This window comes from Dasypus novemcinctus, chromosome 9 (assembly GCF_030445035.2).
Source record: "Dasypus novemcinctus isolate mDasNov1 chromosome 9, mDasNov1.1.hap2, whole genome shotgun sequence".
Taxonomy (NCBI): Eukaryota; Metazoa; Chordata; class Mammalia; order Cingulata; family Dasypodidae; genus Dasypus; species Dasypus novemcinctus.
Genome location: NC_080681.1, coordinates 78,155,459 through 78,174,875, shown reverse-complemented (window position 1 = coordinate 78,174,875; position 19,417 = coordinate 78,155,459). Strand labels below are relative to the sequence as shown.

Here is a 19,417-nt window from a genome sequence, read left to right as displayed (position 1 = left end):
CCGCGCACGCGCGCCTTCCCTGCCCTGCCCTCTCCCCGCCCCCGCCGGTCCCGCGGTCCCAAGGCGCCAGGTCGCCCCCAGCCCCCACCCTCCTCCCACCCTCTCTCGGTCCCACCCTCCCTATTTTTGTGCCTGTAGCGCCGTGTCGCTTCCATCTTCAGCCGCGCCGCGGGAGGAGGGAGCCGCTGCCGGGCAGCTGCCGCTCACTGCCCCGGGCGGGGGCACAGGTAGGTGGCGGCCGCGGGCTGGGCCGCTCCCGAAACCCCGGGCTGCGAGTGGGGGTGGGGGAGGGGCTGCGAGAGGGGCGAAGTGGGGAGCGAGGGAGCGGGAGAGGAGCGCGGTGTGAGCTGGGGAGGGGTGTGAGAATGAGGTGGTAGGGAGAGAGATGCGTTTAAGGGTGGGATTAGGGGAGGGTACAGGGAGTGTGAGTACTGAGGTTTGGGCCCTGGGTGGGAGAAGGGAGCGAGATTAGTTTGGGTAGGACTCTGGGAGGGGCAGTCGTGGGAATCGATATGGGGATGGAGGATTGCTGTACTCGGGAAGGGGGGAAGGGAATGGATTTTGAGGGTTAGGGAAGGAAGGGAGCGAGAATTGGAATGGAGGAGTAGGGTCTTGCGGGTAGGGGAGAGAGAAGTTAGGGCTGTGGATTGTGAATTTGGGGAAAGTGAGGTGTGAAGGAAGAGGATTTTGAAGGTTAAGAACAGAAGACAGAAAGGGTTGGAAAGATTGGAGTCCCTAAAAAGAGAAGCCCGGAGAAGGGGTGGAAGAGAAGAATAGATGGTGGCAGGAGGAGAGAGGAAATATGTTTGGGGGATAGAGTGAAGGGCTTGGTGGAATGGTGTAGGGAGAGGAAGGGAGGCAGGTGGAGGCGGGATTGGATATGGGGACTGGGAACCATAGTTCAGAACTGACATGGAAGGGTCAAAAGACTATGAGGTTTGACAGTCAATGTGGATTAAGCGGTTGAGCTCCCGCCTCCCACATGGGAGGTCCCAGTTTGGTTCCGGGTACCTCTTGGGAGAAAAAACAACAACAGCAGCAAAACGAACGAAAAAACCAACTCAGGAAAGTGGATGTGGCTCATTAGTTGAATGCCAGCTTCCTGCATAGGAGGTCCTAGGTTCAGTCTCCAGTCCTAGTATCTAAAAAACAAAAAAAACAGTATGAGGTGGGAGAGGTGGGAGTCGGCGAAGGGATGAAGTTCGGATTTTGGGTGTGGGATTTGGTTTTGTGCGAGAAGCTCTAGAGTTGGCAGGTAGAAAAAGTGTTAGTGTCAAGATGTAGAAGAGATGGGCTTGTTTGGGGGGATAGTGGGGAGAGGGTGTGGTGTGATCCTCTGGAACTTGGGGGAGGAAAGGGCCTGGGTGAGAAAGGAGGTAGGAAAGTGCAAGTTATAGGAAAAATTAATGAGGGGAGTTGAAAATTGAATAATGGCAGTGACATGCGGAACGGTGAAGGTAGTAGATTCTTAGTAGGTTATTAGAGCTGGTTCCTGTCCAAGTTTTTATATTAGAAATTTTCTCCAGAATACTGTATTTTCAAATAAACCAAGAGTATCTGCAGTGATGGGATGAAGAATACCGGTTGACAGATGTGTTCCTGGTGTGTGGATTTGGCTCATTTCTGCCCCTGGCAGAGGGAGGAAAGGAGGCCTCACTGCAGCTCTGCCCTGGCTCTGTTCCCACCAACACTTTCCTCAGATGTCCACTGTTGTTTTTCTGTTCAGCTGCTCCCTCTGCTCCCTGCCCCTCTAGTCCCTGCTTTCTAGCTTGGGCCAATGAGTATCAGAGTGTTTAAACTGGTGGGTGAAATTAATTTTTAACATTTTTTTTTATCCTTAAGGCTGATGTCATATTTTTATTCTTGAGAGACTGCATCATGCAGTGGAAAGAGCTTGAGCTTTTTCTTGGAGTAATACAGCCTTGAGATCGAATTCTGGCTTTGCCATTTACTAGCTCTGTGTCCTTAAGTAAGTTACTTGACTTCTTGGTGCCTCTTCATCTATTAAATGGCAACCCTGACCTCACAGGATTGTTGAGGATTACATGAGATCATTCTTACAATATGTAGCACTGTGTTTGACAACTGTTGGTTGCTTCACAAATGGTAGCTATCACACTGACTATCATTATCATCATAATCAATACTATATTTTTCTTAGAGGATTGTTCAAGTTAGGTATTTTCTTCTCTTTTTTTTCCAGTTAGATTGCCACAGACTCAGCCCTGTTGCTGTTCCCTTCCTTAGTCCTGACTTGGATGGTCACATTTTTTTTGCTTGATAAACTAGCTCCAGGTTCTAGTTTAGTTATCAATTATTTTATCTTGCCTCTTTTTAAAGGGGCTGTAGAGAACTGACTTTTTAATACAGTAAGGTTATATTTTATTCGTTTGGTGAAATGACATACTTCATGGTAACTTGGTATGAGAATATGCACTATTGTAATGTTTTTCTATGATGTGTGGGTTACCGAACTCTTCCTCTGTAGCGGATTCTCTTTAGGAGGCTAGGAGACTATCAGAATGTCCCTATTTCAATATTGATCTGGTACTAATAAAGCTAATGCACATCTACACTGGACATTGTTATTCATGCATATACTAATTATTTTGATTTTTCATTTGTATGGAGTTTTGCCATGCAATAGAATAGGCCTTGTCTCCTGTACAGTAGCCAGGAGTAAGGGAACTGAAATGCAGAGCCTTCGGGTGGAATCATTTTGCCTTTATGGTTCTTATGGATTGAAGGGTTTAAACATTAATTTAATTCTTAGATCATTTTAAAGTACTTCACAAACTCTCAGGAAGCTCCTTATTGGGAGAATGCAGCATGCACAAATGTGGTAGTACAAATCAAAGGTCACCAGAATGCCCAGATGGAAGGTCACTTAATCAAATGTCATAGTTTCAGAACAGAAAATCCTTGAACAGACTGATGCGGGTTTACTCTTTCAGGACCTATTTTGTGTGTTTTACCCCATTATTTAGAGAGAGAATTAACATTTGATGAGTAATTTAAAGATGAAATATAGCCAGGACTGTGCCTTTTTAAAAAATGATCTTTGCGAACAGAAGCTGCCAGGATTTGGGGCAGTCTGGATTAGTGTCCTTTCTCTGGTCCCAAGCTGCTTGTGCCCTCTGCTGGATGGAATCAGACTTTTCTGATTTTCACCCAAAGTGGTCATCCATCCATCCATCCATTTGTCCATTTTATTCCAAACTTTGTGGGAAGCACTATGGTGGGTGAGTGAGGGTTAGGAATAATCCAGATGGGAAGCCCTATTCTGTTGTTCAGGTAGCTTTCAGTGAGCTTGATTCATTATGTTATCTTCCATAGAATCTGCCTTTGTACTATTAAAATCAAAGTCACTCCATTTGAGGACCTTGTCTGGTATCTACTTTCTGATCTGCAGGTCGGGTAGGGCTCTGATGTCCACAGGGATAAAGACCAAAGCAGATTTGCTTTATCTCATCATTAAGATTAAAATCTCTGTGATTGAAGGGCCCAGATGCTTACCCCTCTTGGAAGAAGAGCTTAGATTAAGTGAGGTGTCTCGTCAGCAGCAGGCACTGTACACTGACAGGACTGTGGGTTATAAGAGCTGGCAGTGTGACAGGGTGTAGTTTTGTGCTTTTTCCCTGGTAGTACCAGTAGCAGTATACTCCCGTCATCTGCTTTGCTTCTGCCACCTGCAGAAGGGTCTGGCAAATGAGGGAGGAGCCTGCAGCTGTTGCCTGGAAGAGGCGCTGGTACCAGCAGGCCCTGCAGCTCAGACTACTGAGTTTGTTCCTTTGAGGTCTCACCCTTCTTTTTATTCAGTTATCAGATATCTATTGAAGGCTTACTCAGTACCAGGCACCATGCTGGGCCTGGGAAAGAGAGATGAATCAAGTGCCTAGCCTTCAAAGAGCTCCCAGCTCTGGGAACACTGACAACTTAGCAGGCGCCAAAGGGGGCAGAATGGGCAAAGGCCAGAGTGGCAAGAGAGCATGGCCAACTTAACCTGGGTAGTGAGGGATGGTCAGAGAGTAAGGCTTAGGGGACGAACAGGAACAGATGAGGCTCTAGAGCTAGACAGGGCCCTCTTTGCTGATATGCCTTTTACACACATAATTATCCCCAGGAGAAACAGGGATAGTACTGATTCCCACAAACAGAATGATCTTGAGAGACTAAGTATTTTTGGTCACTGACTTATTTGTTTGTTGATACTCTTTAAGTGGCATCAGCGCCACATCCTGGCCCTGCATTGATGCAGAAGAAGTTGAGATTGGTTCACTCCAAAAGTCAACCAGTCTTTTAAGAATAATAGGTTTTTGGCTTGTATTTTAAATTTTACCCATCTCCTCCCTTTAAATTGTGGAAGAGATAATCAAATGCCTCCATTTTATTTAACATAGCATTTCCTTATATATTTTGGAATCTCATAGTTACTCAGGAAAAATGTTTGTTCTCAGTCAGTGCTTGGGCACAAAATGTCACCTATTTGATTATAGAAATACTCAGCTACTTTTCATTTTTGCCTTACCTTATCTTAATAGGTGGCATTATAGATGTGATACTTTCCAGGGCTAGAATGGATCTTTTTTAAGGTGCTGGAGCCAGGGATTGAACCTAGGACCTTGATGCAGGAAGCTGGCGTTCAACCACTGAGCCTCGTTGGCTCCCCTCTGAGTTGTTGTGTTTTTTATTTGTTTGTTTGCTTGTTGTTTGTTTTTAGGAGACACCAGGAACTGAACCTATCCCCTCCCATGCCGGAAGCAGATGCTCAACTGCTTGAGCCACATCCATTCCCCTAGAATAGCTTTTGTTTAGCTCTCTTGATGGAGGTCTTCATGTGTTGATCCAAAAACCCTGTTGCTTGTGGTCTATGTAAGGTTTAGCAAATGAGTAAACTTTAGTTCCACAAGTATCTGCTCAGGGACTATTTCACGCCAGAGCACCGTATTAGGGAGTCCGGATAAGTTAAACATGGTCCCTCCTCTCAAGGAACTCAAACCAGAGGGAAGACAGGCCCAGGAAACAAATCAGTAGCCAAACAGTGAGTCAGGTGCAACAATGGAAGTGTGTGGAAGTCTCCAAGGTAGCAATTAAGTTATTCATTACTAGTCTTTGGTTCTGTGCATAAATGGGTTTTAAAAAACAAAAATATTGAATTTTATATGTATTGTTTGTAACTCGCAGATCAAAAAGACTTCTAAATTTCAATGGCTGTAAACATACTGTGGTATAGATGTATAAGTTTATTTAATAGCACTATTTCTGGACATTCAAGGTTGTGTTTACTTGCTTTGCTAATATAAATTGTGCTTCCATGAATTTCCTTGTAAACCAGTCTTTGCTCATGTCTTAATAAATCCTTAGGGTAAATTTTAGAAATGAGATTTGAGCTGGTGGTGGGGTTTTTGTTTGTTTTTTGTTTTAGGAGGCACCAGGGATTGAACCTAGAATCTGGGAAGCAGGCACTCAACCACTGAACTGCATCTGCTCCCCCGACCTGGGTTTTGAAAGATGATTAGGAGTTTACCAGATAGACAGGAAAAGAGGGGAGAATGGGAAAGGGCATTCTGTGTAGAGGCAATAGAGGCAACTTCTAGTGCCGAAGTTCACGGGCAAGGCCTGCCTCTTATGCTCGTAAAGCTTTGGGCACAGCAAGATGAAATTACATGTTATAAATGGCATTTTAATTTGCTTTCTTTTTACCTTGCTTTAACAGTTTTAATCACGCAATGTCTTACTACCTCAAGTCAGAAAACCACTTGGACTCAGGGCCTATCTACGTGCGAGAAAATGGGCAGCTGCACATGGTCAATCTGGCTCTGGATGGTGTCAGGAGCAGCCTGCAGAAGCCAAGGCCTTTCAGACTCTTTCCCAAAGGCTTTTCTGTGGAGCTGTGCATGAACAGAGAAGACGATACTGCGCAAAAAGAGAAGACTGATCATTTCATCTTCACATACACCCGGGAGGGGAATCTTCGGTACTCCGCCAAATCCCTCTTCAGCCTTGTCCTGGGCTTCATCTCCGACAATGTTGATCACATCGATTCCCTTATTGGCTTTCCTGAGCAGATTGCTGAAAAGCTGTTCTCTGCTGCTGAAGCCAGAAAGAAATTCACAGAGCCAGGTGCAGGGCTGAGGGCTTTACAGAAATTCACTGAGGCCTATGGAAGTCTGGTGCTTTGTTCCCTGTGTTTGCGAAACAGGTGGGTATTCTGATTAGGACATTGAGTATTTTATTGGGCATGTTAATTCTGTCAAGCTCTGGGGCCTGGTGGGCTTGACGACCTCCGCAGTCAGGTAGTACTTCAATTTAGAACTTCCACCCCCAGATGACATGTAGCTTTATTTTTAAAATGCTTTACAAGGATTGGTTGATCCCCACTGCTACTCCATTAAGTAGGAAATACTCTTCTACCAGTTTCCCTAATAAGAGAAAGTAGAAAAGACAAGATGTGATCTGCTATATATATCTTCATATGTTCTTGGGGATGTGAAAATTAGAACCCAGGGTTCTTGACCCTGTTTCAGTTTTCAGACAACTAGATATTAGATTTAAAAAGCATCCTTAAAGGAACAGTTAAAATTTTGAGTATTCTGAAGTTTGGAAATTCTCAGCTAAGGCTACAACACCAAGATCTGTCTGTCTTCTAGAAAAGCAGGTATTTTCTTTTGTGACTTCCCTTTGCTCATATACTTGAATTTATTTAAAAATTTTTATTCCACTGTGGTGTAAAAAGTCTCTCAAGGCTTTTGCTACCTTAAGAAACACTTGTAAAAGTAAGAAAAATGTACATGGCAAACAATTCAAACACAAAAACAAAAGTGTAGAAAATGAAAAGTAAGTCTCCCATCTCATCTTCTATTTCCTCTTCCCAGAGGCAATTACTGTTACCATTTTCTTTCTTATCATTCCAAAGATGTTCTGTAAGTACTCATGCATATATTAAATTTATGGGGGGAGGGGAAGGAGCCTCCCCTTTGTTATACAAATTATGTAAAGAAATCAAGGTGCATAACAGTGTATGAAATGTGCATACACTTATGCACCTTGATTTCTTCACGTAATTTAAAAATCATTTATTATGAATACTTGTAGATTTTCTTAATGATTGTATAGTAGTCATATGAATTTCTATTATTAGAAATTGCTAAAGGCAGCTTACTATTAAACAATCCATATGACCATTAAAGCAAGGCTAAACAATAAGCATACAATAAAAGAAAAGTCATACCAGAAAACATAAGCTAAGGGTAGTTAGTTCACAGGCTTAAAAGAAAAAGAAAAAGAACAAGCATCTTTATTCAGCACATAGAATTAATGGGATAGAATTTATCCCAGGCCAAATATGGTACTTTAAAAAGAAAAGATAAGCAGAAAAGAACAGAACCATGAACTCATGAACTGAGAAAGCTCCTTATGAAAGCTGTATCTCTGTACCTTGATCTTATTCATGGCTGGGTTTGGGGCTGTTGCTGATGGAGAAAAACTACCTTGCCTATGATATGAAAAATATCAAGCAACATTTTTGTTGTAACTCATACATTTAAAATACATCTGTCACCTTCATTTTTTAAATTCCAAGTTATTTTCATTGTAGAAAAATTAGAACAGTAAAAATAGAATTATGATGTATACCTTGTTTTAAAATTATTTTACTTTCTAAAAGCAATACATACTATTTGGGAACTATAGAAAGTGTAATAGGAAGTGAAAGAAAGAAAGGGACTTAAAAAGAAAGTGTAATATAAATTCATAAACCTACCATTTATGGTTATTTTCAAATATATATTTCTCTACATTTGGGGATATATCTAACTTTGTATTCTAGTTTTTTCCCACATACCATTCTAGTTTAAATATTTCCCATGCTGTATCAAAACCATCTGTATTATCTATATACTGTACCAGTTGTCAAGATTGTTACGAGAATAGCACTTTTGATGAGTTTTGTGCTCATTCACGTTTGATGAGCACATAAATTAGTATAGCATTTCTAGAAAGCGATTTAGTGATATGTATCAAGAGCCTTGAAAACATCCACACCACTTGTTAATTCCACTATTTAAAAATCTACTCTAAATGTAATTCTGGGATGGGAACAGATGTTTTTATATAAAACTGTTCATTGTAGTAACTTTGTAAATAGTGAAAATCTGAAAGCAATCTAAATGTCCAACAATAGGGGATTGATTAAGTAAAGTATCACATTCATGTGATGAAATATTTTATAACTATTAATATAATATTCAAAGATCATTTAAAATAAAGTGGTGAAATGCTCATGATCTAATAACTGAAAAGCATTTGAAATTATATATACTGTATGATCCTAATTTTGTTTTTATTTTGTTTCGAAAATAGATAGGCATCTTTATGAACATTGCATATATAAAAAGAAAAAAGAGACCCTTAAAAATGTGTCATTATCTAAATGGTGGGATTGCAATTGGTTTTAATTTTCTTTTTACTTTTCCATATTTTCTTAATTTTCTCTCCTTTGGGTATATTTTACTTTTATAATAAAAAATATGGAAACATTTAACATGATCTTTTGGCTCATATATTCTATTGCAACAGTTCCAAACTTTGCTGTTTCACTCAGATATAAGAATAATAATTTAAATTCTGATCAAAAACATCCCTTCTCTTTTTGAAAGGAGAATAGGAAGACAGGAGATTTGGGGTTGCACTTGCAATTCAGGGCTGAAGCTGCAGCAACAATGATTTCACCGGCACAAAAGAGTTCAGGTCAAGCTGTGCTTGAGAAAATAATTGAAAATAAGGTAATTGGATAGTGCAGGCTGTCTTGGGATTGGGTCACAAAGCTTCTGCCAGAAAGTGAAGCCAGTGTCTTTGCAACTGGTTTCCAAACCTATAAAACTCTCTTCCCTTGTATTGAAACCCAGTGATTTTTAATTCCACTGGTGGTCACTGTGAGGTGAGTATGTTTTCCTTAAAGTATTACTTTTTGTGACTGAAGAAATAGTAGCTTCCATTTAGTGAGTGCCAATAATATAGTTTTCAAATATTGTTTCTAATTTTTTTAATTTAATTTTTTTCTCTATTTTTTCTTTTAAATGTTACATTCAAAAAACATAAGAGGTCCCCATATACCCGCCACTCCCCTCACCCCACTCCTCCCATAACAACAACCTCCTCCATCATCATGGGACATTCATTGCATTTGGTGAATATATTTTGGAGCACATGGATAATGGTTTACATTGTAGTTTACACTCTCCCCCAGTCCACCCAGTGGGCCATGGCAGGACATACAATGTCCAGCATCTGTCTCTGCAGTACCACCCAGGACAACTCCCAAGTCCTGAAAATGCCCCCACATCACATTTCTTCCCTCTCCCTACCCTCAGCAACTACTGTGTCCACTTTTTCCAAATCACTGCTACAATTTCTTCCATTACTATCCATAGTAGAATATCAGTAAATACACTCTAATCCGTACTCTATTTCTTCAGCCTGTGGACCCTGGGATGGTGATGTCCACTCCACCTCTATTAATAGTCTTGCAAAGTAGTAGTCCTCAGCACCATTTTACACTTGGAGAAATTGAGACTCAGAGAGGTTAATAACTTTCTCACAGTCCCACAGGTAATGAGGACTGTTAGAATCCAAACTCAGGTTTGTCTGACACTAAAATATTTCTGTGCTTTTTCTATTGCTTCTCCATTCTACTGTTCTGAGCTCTTCAAGGAGATTGGAAATTGGAAAACTGGTTGGAAGCAAGACCCTAGAGCTTTGTCTTTGATTAGCATCAAGTCATGCCTATGGCCTTGCATGTTTTCTCAGCCTTGATTTTTATAATGTTTCTTAATCACTTTACACACAGTTATGTCCTTCACAGATAACCCTTGTTTCGGATTTACTGAAAATCTTTTGGTTAATTGGTCAAAGGATGTGTGTTTTCTTTGATTGCCAGTAATCCCTCAAATCCCCATTAACCCACTTCAACTCTGTGATTGGAAGATGGAAAACAGCAGCTTTATTTACAGTGCAATTAAATACATCTAAGTAAATAAGGCTCATTTGTATACTCAGCTGAGCTCATTCACCAAGCTGCTCAGACTCCACAATTTCATGGGGGTTTCAGTGCCCCAAGCCACCTATCTATACTTAGTAATCAGGCCAGCAATCAGTTTGAGTACATCTTGTTTCGGTTGGAAGTAGGAAGAAAAAAAGATTTAATCCCCACTTGTCCTCTTATTGTTCCATTGTTTTTGACAATTATGATCCCACTGACAGAAGAGAGATGCAAACTCTTTTTAGTATAATCCTCTGACCCTAGCACATAATCTTGCTGTGGAAACTTCTAGACATCCCAAGAGAAAAGTGGATTAGAAAGACCATGCTCTTGGCACAAGTCACTTTCTGTATTCTCTTAGGATCCTCTACTGTGTCTCCTGTCACACCTAACTCCTTTTCATTTTTTCCCACTGACTTCATCTGAAATAGATGAACAAACTAGAAAACAGGGTGGAGGCTCAGGCCTGGGCTATAGAATGCCTTTTTGATCTCTGTTGTCTCTCCAGTGGTCTCCTGATGCTTCCAGATAACAATTTGGCAAGCCGCTCCAATGTAATTAAGTTGCTCAGACTCACAGGTTTGTCTTACTCATCGTGTAAATTAGAATGAGTCCTCCTAGCAGTCATGCTATACATACTTCCAGAGAAAAGTTAGCAGGATAACAGGCACAGTGGAGTGGGCAGGTACTCTCACATTGTATGTGTGTGGTTACACCCACATTCAACCTGTGCCCAGGTAGCAATCAGTGAAGTCTGCTTATTACCTAGTACTTTGGCCTGATGGGATGGTGACTCCTGGTACAAAGCCACAAATGTTAATGTTTTTAAAGAAGGAAAAGAAAAGCTGTTCATTGCTCTCCACATTCCACAGATATCTGGTGATTTCAGAAAAACTTGAGGAGATTAAGTCTTTCCGGGAGCTGACCTGCCTGGATCTTTCCTGTTGCAAGCTTGGAGATGAGCATGAACTTCTAGAACACCTCACCAATGAGGCCCTGTCTAGGTATTGACCTGCCACCGGTTGTAGATGAATTGTTTTATTATTTTTTAAAAAGATTATTCCAAACAGATCATCTTGAGGAATACTGATTATCTCCCAATCCCATGTTTATTTACTAATGTTTTGTGTTTTCTTTTTCCAAAAACATTTTCAAGCTCCATTTACTTTGTACAAGATAGATTGGTTGATATATAGTTCGTTCTCTTTTCTGAATAGTCTTTATTTCAACATGTAGTACTCAAAGCTACCTGGGTTTAAAAAAAATGATTTTTTCCCTTTTATGTGTCCAGTCCTAGTTTATTCTAGCAAGAATTGAGAAGTTATACAATTTTCCACAATCATTATTGCTTTCTGTTATAACTATCAATGCTGTAAACTGTAAAGAAAATGAACTATTAACAACAGCCAAATAATGCCTTTTCAAGAGCAATAATTTAAAGAAATGGCCTTGTTCATACCATTCACAAATAGTCCTACTAATCTCAGGTTACTCAGTCCAGCCAGCAGAGAGGAGGCCAGAGAGATTCTTTTGTGATTTCATCCACACCCAGAAGGATAACAGCCTTGCAAACCTGGGTCTAATCTGCTGCCTGGGACCTGCCTTTGACAGTGACCCTTACACGTTGCCCCATACAAAGGTATTTTGGGGTTAACACCAAGGCTCAGATTTCTTGTTATGAGGGGCAGTAGAGCACATTAACACACCAAATTCAGGTTAGCTGGACCGTTTAAGTTATTGGTATACTTTATAAAGCCAATTGGAAAATCTAGATTTGTAAAACTTATTAAAATTAGAGAAGTACTGTTTTTGCTTTGCAAGAAGAACTTTCTCATAGGAGTTCTTTAGCTGACTTTCCTGGCCTATTTAGAATGTTTTTTGATTTCCACACAATTTGTCAGGGATGCAGCTTTTATATTAAATACGGTCTATTTATCCTTCTAATGGATGTCCCAGTTAACCTTGTTCAAATATATTTTTTAGTGCCCTCTGCCTCTGAGGTTAGTACTGCATGATACTCTAATTACCCTTAGTAATTGAAATAGCACCAAAAGGTCTTTAACTGTAGTAAACTCATTGGGTATTAAATAAAAGGGGGTAATGGATATTTTATATTTTTAAATGAAATTTTTGAAAGCATGTTCTCATACCTAGACTTTCTCAAACTCTCTTTAATTTATTTATGGACTTTGTTTTCCTAGTGTAACTCAACTCCACCTGAAGGATAATTGTTTATCTGATGCCGGGGTGCGGAAAATGACAGCACCAGTTCGAGTGATGAAAAGAGGCCTTGAAAATCTAACATTATTAGACTTATCTTGTAAGTTTTATTGGAAACTATAGATTATTAATGTTGGAATGGCCTTAGAGAGCTTCTACATCTGCCTTCTCATTTTAGAGGTGATAAGATTGAGGAGAGGTGACTTTTCTGGGTGCCACTGCAAGTTAGCAGCAGAGCAGGACTAAAGCCAGAAGCTGTTGACTACTGGCCAGGTGCCCTTCCCTTCCTGGCATACTACTGCATCCCTGGGGTAGGAAAAGCCCTAACAGATTCAGCCACACAACTCACTATAGCATGTGCAGACAGCACAGCCTGTCCTCATATCCATAGCAAATGTGAAGGACATTTGGCTCTTTACTTTCCTGTGTCTCTGATTCATGGTATCTGTCAACTGTGACCTTCTTTTAAAACAATACAGATCTCATAAAAATCTAGATGGAGCCACAATTATGATAACTTACTTAGGAGTAACCAGCTATCAACTCCATTGGTGGAGAGTTGACAGATATTTATGATTTAACTGAGCATCCATTGAATGTATGGCAGGATGGTGTGGTATTAAAAGAGTAGAAGGAACAGAGGTGTGAGTCACAGGACCCTCCTTGCTCTACTACTTACTAGCAGCTGTGTGATCTTGGACAAGTTATTTAACCTCTCTGACCCTTGGTTTAGACTTCTGTAAAATGAAGATAATAATGAATGCCCTACCTACCTCCCAGGCAAATGTAGTCATTCAACAGATACTTTTTGAGCATCTGCAATGTGTCAAGGCACTGCACTTGTGCCCTTGAAGACTCCTTGTTAAATACTGTACTACCTCATGTGAGATGGCAATACGTAAGAAAGGATTCTGAGAAAATGTATATGACCCCCTTGTATTACAGATAGGAAAGATAAACTCATATTTAATTTCCTCTGAAAAGTTTGCTCATTCAATTTTTTAATATTTTAGCATTGTCTGGAGTTTTTCGGAGCTTACTGATAATGGAATGCTACCTTTGTTTTTGACACCTAGGTAATCCTAAGATCACAGATGCAGGAATTGTATACCTCTTTTCTTTTAGAAAACTAAACTGCTTAGATATCTCTGGGACAGGGCTCAAGGTAAGACTTTTTCTGCCTTCTTTTATTCGATACTCAATTTGATATTTTGCTTCTGTTAATTGGCATTTGGAAAGGGCTGGTATTTACAATGGCCTTTATTTCCTACCGAAGCAAGTGAGAATTGGCAAATGTGTGCACATTTCTGTTCTTTCTCTCCCCTCTCAAGGACATCAAAGCCGTCAAACACAAGCTCCAGACCCACATAGGCCTCGTTCATTCCAAAGTGCCTTTGAAGGAATTTGATCATAGTAACTGCAAGACAGAGGGCTGGGCTGACCAGGTACTACAGACTTTTCTCCCCTAGTTAATATATCTTTTTATTTTAATTGTAAGTAAGTTATCTAACACTTTGAACAGACTTTAATCCTGTTGGTGTCCATTGGCTGAATTATCATCTCCATGTCAAATTGGAGACACTGATGGGCTGTAACTTGAGCCATCTACTTGAGGAGTTGGTGTTGGATGCCAGTCCTTAAATCTCATGCTCTGGTCACTAGAATGTGCCTCATCTTTACTGGACTTAGAAGAAAATGCCGTCTTACAGATGACTCAGAAAATATAGTAAATTCTGGCTTGCTGCTTAGAAAAGTAGTATGACCCAGCCTCAGCAGGAGATTGCCTTAGCAGAATGTGTACACTGGAAAGAGAATAAATTCTGGAGTCACGATGATAAGGGTTGAAATCCAGTGCCTCCTTTTCTTAGAGTCTTAGTAAGGATATGGAAATTGGTTTTTCATCCTTCTCTCACTGAGCTTTCCCATTATTCACTTCTCAGCTCAACTTCACCTTTAATCTAGATTTGTAAAGCTGATTAAAATCTTCTTGATGGTCTTTTTCAACTCTTAAGGCACAGGTTTGAGTAGAAGTCAGAGAGTAATTAGTAGTACAGCACCAGGAAATGCCTGCCTACCTGTGGCTGATGCCTTTTGCCTTCAGATACCTTTAGCCAGTGGTTTTTGGTGGAGGCCTAGAGGACCCAACAAACCATTTTGTCCTGGATCCCTCCTCAGTTCTGAGCTATAGTGGACCAATTGAACTGCCTAATTGTAGCATCACCTCCTTATAGGTAAGTGAAAAGGGAGGCTTACAAGTCAGTGTTTCAGAAGTGCTTTAAAGTTGGTCAGCAACATGCATGATGAGGTAATTACCACAGCACATTGCCAGACAAACTTTGTAGCATTGGATGAGTCCTAGATACAACTGTTGGACTTGAGGTAGGTGGGGGATGGTCAAACAAAGGCTTGTTGCAGTTTGGTTAGCAGGTGATATGGACGCGAAAGTTTGGGCTGTGGAATCAGAGACCTGGGTTTTGGATCCTGACTCCATAACCTCATAGCCCTATGACTAAAGGCAACTTTGAGTCTATTTCTTCATCTGTAAAATGCAGAAATCAGAACCTATCTTGCAGAACCTGGAGCCTGGTGTGAGGATCAAGTAAATCACCTAGCAGCCTGTCCTGAGAATAAGCTGATTGGGCCCACTGCAGCTTCATGCCATCCCACCTCAGCTGGACCCCTAGGGCTTGTAGCTACGGTGTCTTACCTATCTCTTATTGGTCTCTTACCGGAAGAGTTTCGGGCTGACTCTATTCTTCTGCCCTCATTCTCAGCAAGTGACTCAGAAGAATGAGGCCATCTAACAGGGGTTCCTTTATTTTTCTTCCCTATCTCTGTCTCAAATTTTCTCTATTTCTTAAACCATATTCTACTCCCCTCCTATCTAAGGGGAACAGTTTTATAAGTTATTCCAGTTTCCTAAGACCTCTAGCTTCCTCTGTAATGTTTTACTAATTACAGCCTCACACCTGCATCTTCAGTCTCACCTTCTGTTGGCTCTTTTTCTTTGTGTATACAAACATACTCAGTTACCCTTCTTTTTTTTTTTTAAGTAATTGCAGTTTATTTATTTATTTATCCCCTGCGCCCCCACCATTGTCTGCTCTCTGTATCCATTCACTGTGTTCTTCTGTGACTGCTTCTGTCCTTATCAGCATTACCGTGGATCTGTGTTTCTTTTTGTTGCATTATCTTGTTGTGTCAGCTCTCCGTGTGGGCGGCGCCACTCCTGGGCAGGCTGCACTTTCTTTCACACTGGGCTGCTCTCCTTATGGGGCGCACTCCTTGCGTGTGGGGCTCCCCTATGTGGGGGACACCCCTGCGTGGCACGGCACTCCTTGCGCACATCAGCGCTGCGCATGGGCCAGCTCCACATGGGTCAAGGAGGCCCGGGGTTTAAACTACAGACCTCCCATGTTGTAGGCAGATGCCCTATCCATTGGGCCAAGTCTGCTTCCCTATTACCCTTATTCTAACATGCCTCCCCATCCCTGGTGCGACCAGGAATTATTTCTTCTTATCTCTCCCACATCCTCACTTGCCTACTCAGGTCTTAATCCCATGTACTCCAGTCCTGGCCTCCACTGTTCTACAGGAATTGTTTTCTTGAAGGTAGCAAGTAATCTTTTAAAAGCCAAATCCAGTGGCCTTTTCTCATTCTTCCCCCTCCTTGGGTTTCCTGCAGTATTTGATATAAACACTCAAACACCTGGATACTTTTTCTCTTTTGGTCCTACTTCTGGCTGGCCTTCAACTTCTGATTTCTCCTCTGGCTCTTGCTGATTCCCCTCCTCTTCTTTTACATCTCTGCTCACCCTCCCAGTGATCTTAACAATTCTCAAGGCCTTAACTGCCCTTGCAGGGAGGACTCTGCCTTACATCGCTCAGACACTAGATCTCTGTTCCTAAATATTTTCCATAAATCTCCACCTGGCCTCATACATTCGGCTTGTCCAGAACCAAACTCATTTTCTTCTTCTCCCACATGTAAACATCACTTTCCTGTTGATGTTCTTATTTCTATTATTGGAAACACAGTTTTCCCTATTACTCAGTTTTCATGTTCTTTTAATCAGTCTCGGCATTCTCTTCAATCAGTCCCCATTTTCCATAATGAGCACATATCATAGAAGTCCAGTACTTTCGTGTTGCTAGACACTAATAAGCCTTTCATATATTTTATCTCATTTAATCCTACAACAACCCAATGAGATATGTACTATTATTAATCCCTATTTTATAGATGAATAAACTGAGACTCAGAAATTAAATCACTTGCTAGGGGGCCCTTGCCTAATAAGTAATGGAGCTAACTCCAGAACCTTACTCCTAAATAACTCTGTGTGCCTCTGTGCTCTGGAAATGTTTTTCTTGTGTAGGGTGCACTCCTTGCGGGGGGGGCTCCCCTATGTGGGGGACACTCCTGCATGGCAGGGCACTCCTTGCGCACATCAGCACTGCGCAGGGCCAGCTCCACACGAGTCAGGGAGGCCTGGGGTTTGAACCGTGGACCTCCCATGTGGTAGGCAGATGCTCTATCCATTGAGCCAAGTTCGCTTCCCCTTTTCTTTATTTTTTAAAGCATAATTTATACTCAGCTAAATTTCCAAAAGAATTTGTAATTGCTTACAGTAAAATTATACTTGTAGTAGTATAAAAAGATGGAGACTGATGAGGAAGTATTGTGCAAATATGGAAAGATGGCCATTTTACACATATACAAGAGTTTGAGTTGTTGCTACATTTTAAGACAAGGGAGTGAATCTAGAATATGTGAAAAGTCCTTGTGATTAAAACTTTAATTTTCGTATTTAACTTAAGGGTTATGCAGATAAAAGTAGAATAGGGAGTCAGCTTTATAGATTTTCCTGAGTCATAGTCATACATATATATCCAATATGTTTTTATTCTGACTCAGCTCCTGCATTAAAACAGAAAATTCAGACTTGCCTAAATTCTTATTCTTATTACCAATCATCTGTAGTAAAAGCTACCATGGGGGTTTTATTTATGGAAGGGAGCAAAGAGGAAGTCTTGAGATTAAAAGCTTGAGGGAAACGGACTTGGCCCAGTGGTTAGGGCGTCCGTCTACCACATGGGAGGTCCGCGGTTCAAACCCCGGGCCTCCTTCACCCATGTGGAGCTGGCCCATGCGCAGTGCTGATGCGCGCAAGGAGTGCCCTGCCAGGCAGGGGTGTCCCCCGTGTAGGGGAGCCCCACGCGCAAGGAGTGCACCCATAAGGAGAGCCGCCCAGAGCGAAAGAAAGTGCAGCCTGCCCAGGAATGGCGCCGCCCACACTTCCCGTGCCGCTGACAACAACAGAAGCGGACAAAGAAACAAGACGCAGCAAACAGACACAGAGAACAGACAACGGGGAGGGGGGGGTGCGGAATTAAATAAATAAATCTTTAAAAATAAATAAATAAATAAAAGCTTGAGGCCTTGTTTGATTTTATACCTCTCCAAATATGTTTTAGATTGTTCTGCAGTGGGAGCGTGTGACTTCAGAAGCTGTGAAGCCACAAGAAACCTCCGCGTCTCGAACAGCAGCTCGGCATTTTTGTGAGAAATTCCCTTCCTTTGGAGTTTTTGGCTTTTAGGTTATTTGCAGCCCTAAAGCAGTTAGTTTATCTTTACTCAATTGGAAAATTAATTTTGGCGTATTGACTTATTTATGATCACTAGGACTTATATTCCCTCAATATAGCTTAGAGTGTAAATTCATTCTTAGCTTTGAGCACCATACCAGAAAAAATAGCTTTCTAAAATTCTTTCTTTTTTAATTTATATCCCAACTTGGTCCTCCCTTTAAAAAAGAATTGTTGTGGCACAAAGAAAGATGGAGTACAAAAGATTAAAAAGGAATTAAGTGATGAAATTGAAAGGAAAATAAGACTCCAGGGGATGACAATAAAACATAGAATAATATTGTAGCATGTCCCAAATTCAAGCCACACATTTGCCTCTCAGCTTCTTAGAACCAAAGTCAAGTCCAGATTTTTAATGGTAGCCACTAAGATTTATTGAGCTTTTACTGTGTGCCAAGCATTGTGCTAAGCATTTTACATGTATTATTTATCTCTACATCAGCCATATGGAACAGGTTTTATATTCCTATAAAGATGAGAAAACTGAGTCCCAGACAAGTCATTTTTCCAGTGTCACTGATCTGTAAGTGATTTGAATCCTAGTCTGTCAGCCTTCAGATTGAGTATATGCCTTCAGACTCTACATGTGATGGTGCATATACCTCTGTTCCTTATAGGGCACCCAAAACAAAATAAAGTTAATCCAAATATCATCCTGTTTGGAACATCTTTCGAGACTTATTGCAGGCATTGACACGCCGTGTAGTAAACTCATTGCCCTTTCCTTCTGTCATTCTTACAGATGGGAAGCAGGCTCTAACAGAAGTGCCAATGAAGTGCCCCCTGGCAGACACCCGCTTGAACTCTTCTGAGAAACTTCAATTCTATAAAGAGAAAACCCCAGACTGCCATGGGCCATTGTTGAAATGTGAGGTGGCCTCAAGCCAGGAGTCAAAGAAGAGCAAGAAAAGAGCATTTGAGGAGCCAGGGAAGGAACAGAATAACTCTTCACAGCCTTCAAAGCAGAAATATGTATGTCTTGCCATGGAAGACTGGGACTTGTTAAATTCTTATTGATAGGCAAATATAAGGTGAACTTTTTTTCCCCTGGCTCTAATGTATGAGAAAGGGGGACTGATGACTTTTTACTTTTTGGTTGAATTTACCTATGGCATTAGCATAGCAAGCAGATATTTCTACTTTTGTGGTGGGAGAGGGGAATGCTATGAAAGTATGTCATAATTTCTAATGTATATTTTCAATACATAGTAATTTTTTCAAATAAACGTTTTTGCTGTCCTTAAGTTCTGCTTGTGGGTTATGGACTAGAGCCACAGGAAATAATACTGGATTGGGATGTGGAAAGTCATTTGAACAAATCAAGGCAGCTTATATGATTTGTTTCTACTCTAATTTGGTCCAGCCAATAGAATATATATCCGTATCTATCTATCTGTCTGTCTATCTGAATATATCTGCAATTTATTGAATCCTTCCTACATGCTATGCCCAGTCCCCACAACAACCCTGGAAGATAGTATTAGCTCCAATTAGAATTAAGAAAATGCA

The 19,417-nt window shown here is 41.0% G+C and overlaps 1 protein-coding gene across 1 annotated transcript; it reads left to right on the top strand.

Annotated features, from left to right (window-relative positions):
* Positions 1-18: 18 nt before the first annotated feature.
* Positions 19-19,152, top strand: LRRC42 (leucine rich repeat containing 42). Its single transcript, XM_004448858.3, has 8 exons — positions 19-227; positions 5,717-6,202; positions 10,912-11,043; positions 12,241-12,359; positions 13,336-13,424; positions 13,591-13,704; positions 17,738-17,822; positions 18,651-19,152. Exons 2-8 carry the CDS (start codon positions 5,730-5,732, stop codon positions 18,923-18,925), a joined length of 1,287 nt encoding a protein of 428 aa, XP_004448915.2. The 5' UTR covers positions 19-227; positions 5,717-5,729; the 3' UTR covers positions 18,926-19,152.
* The last annotated feature ends 265 nt before the right edge of the window (positions 19,153-19,417 follow it).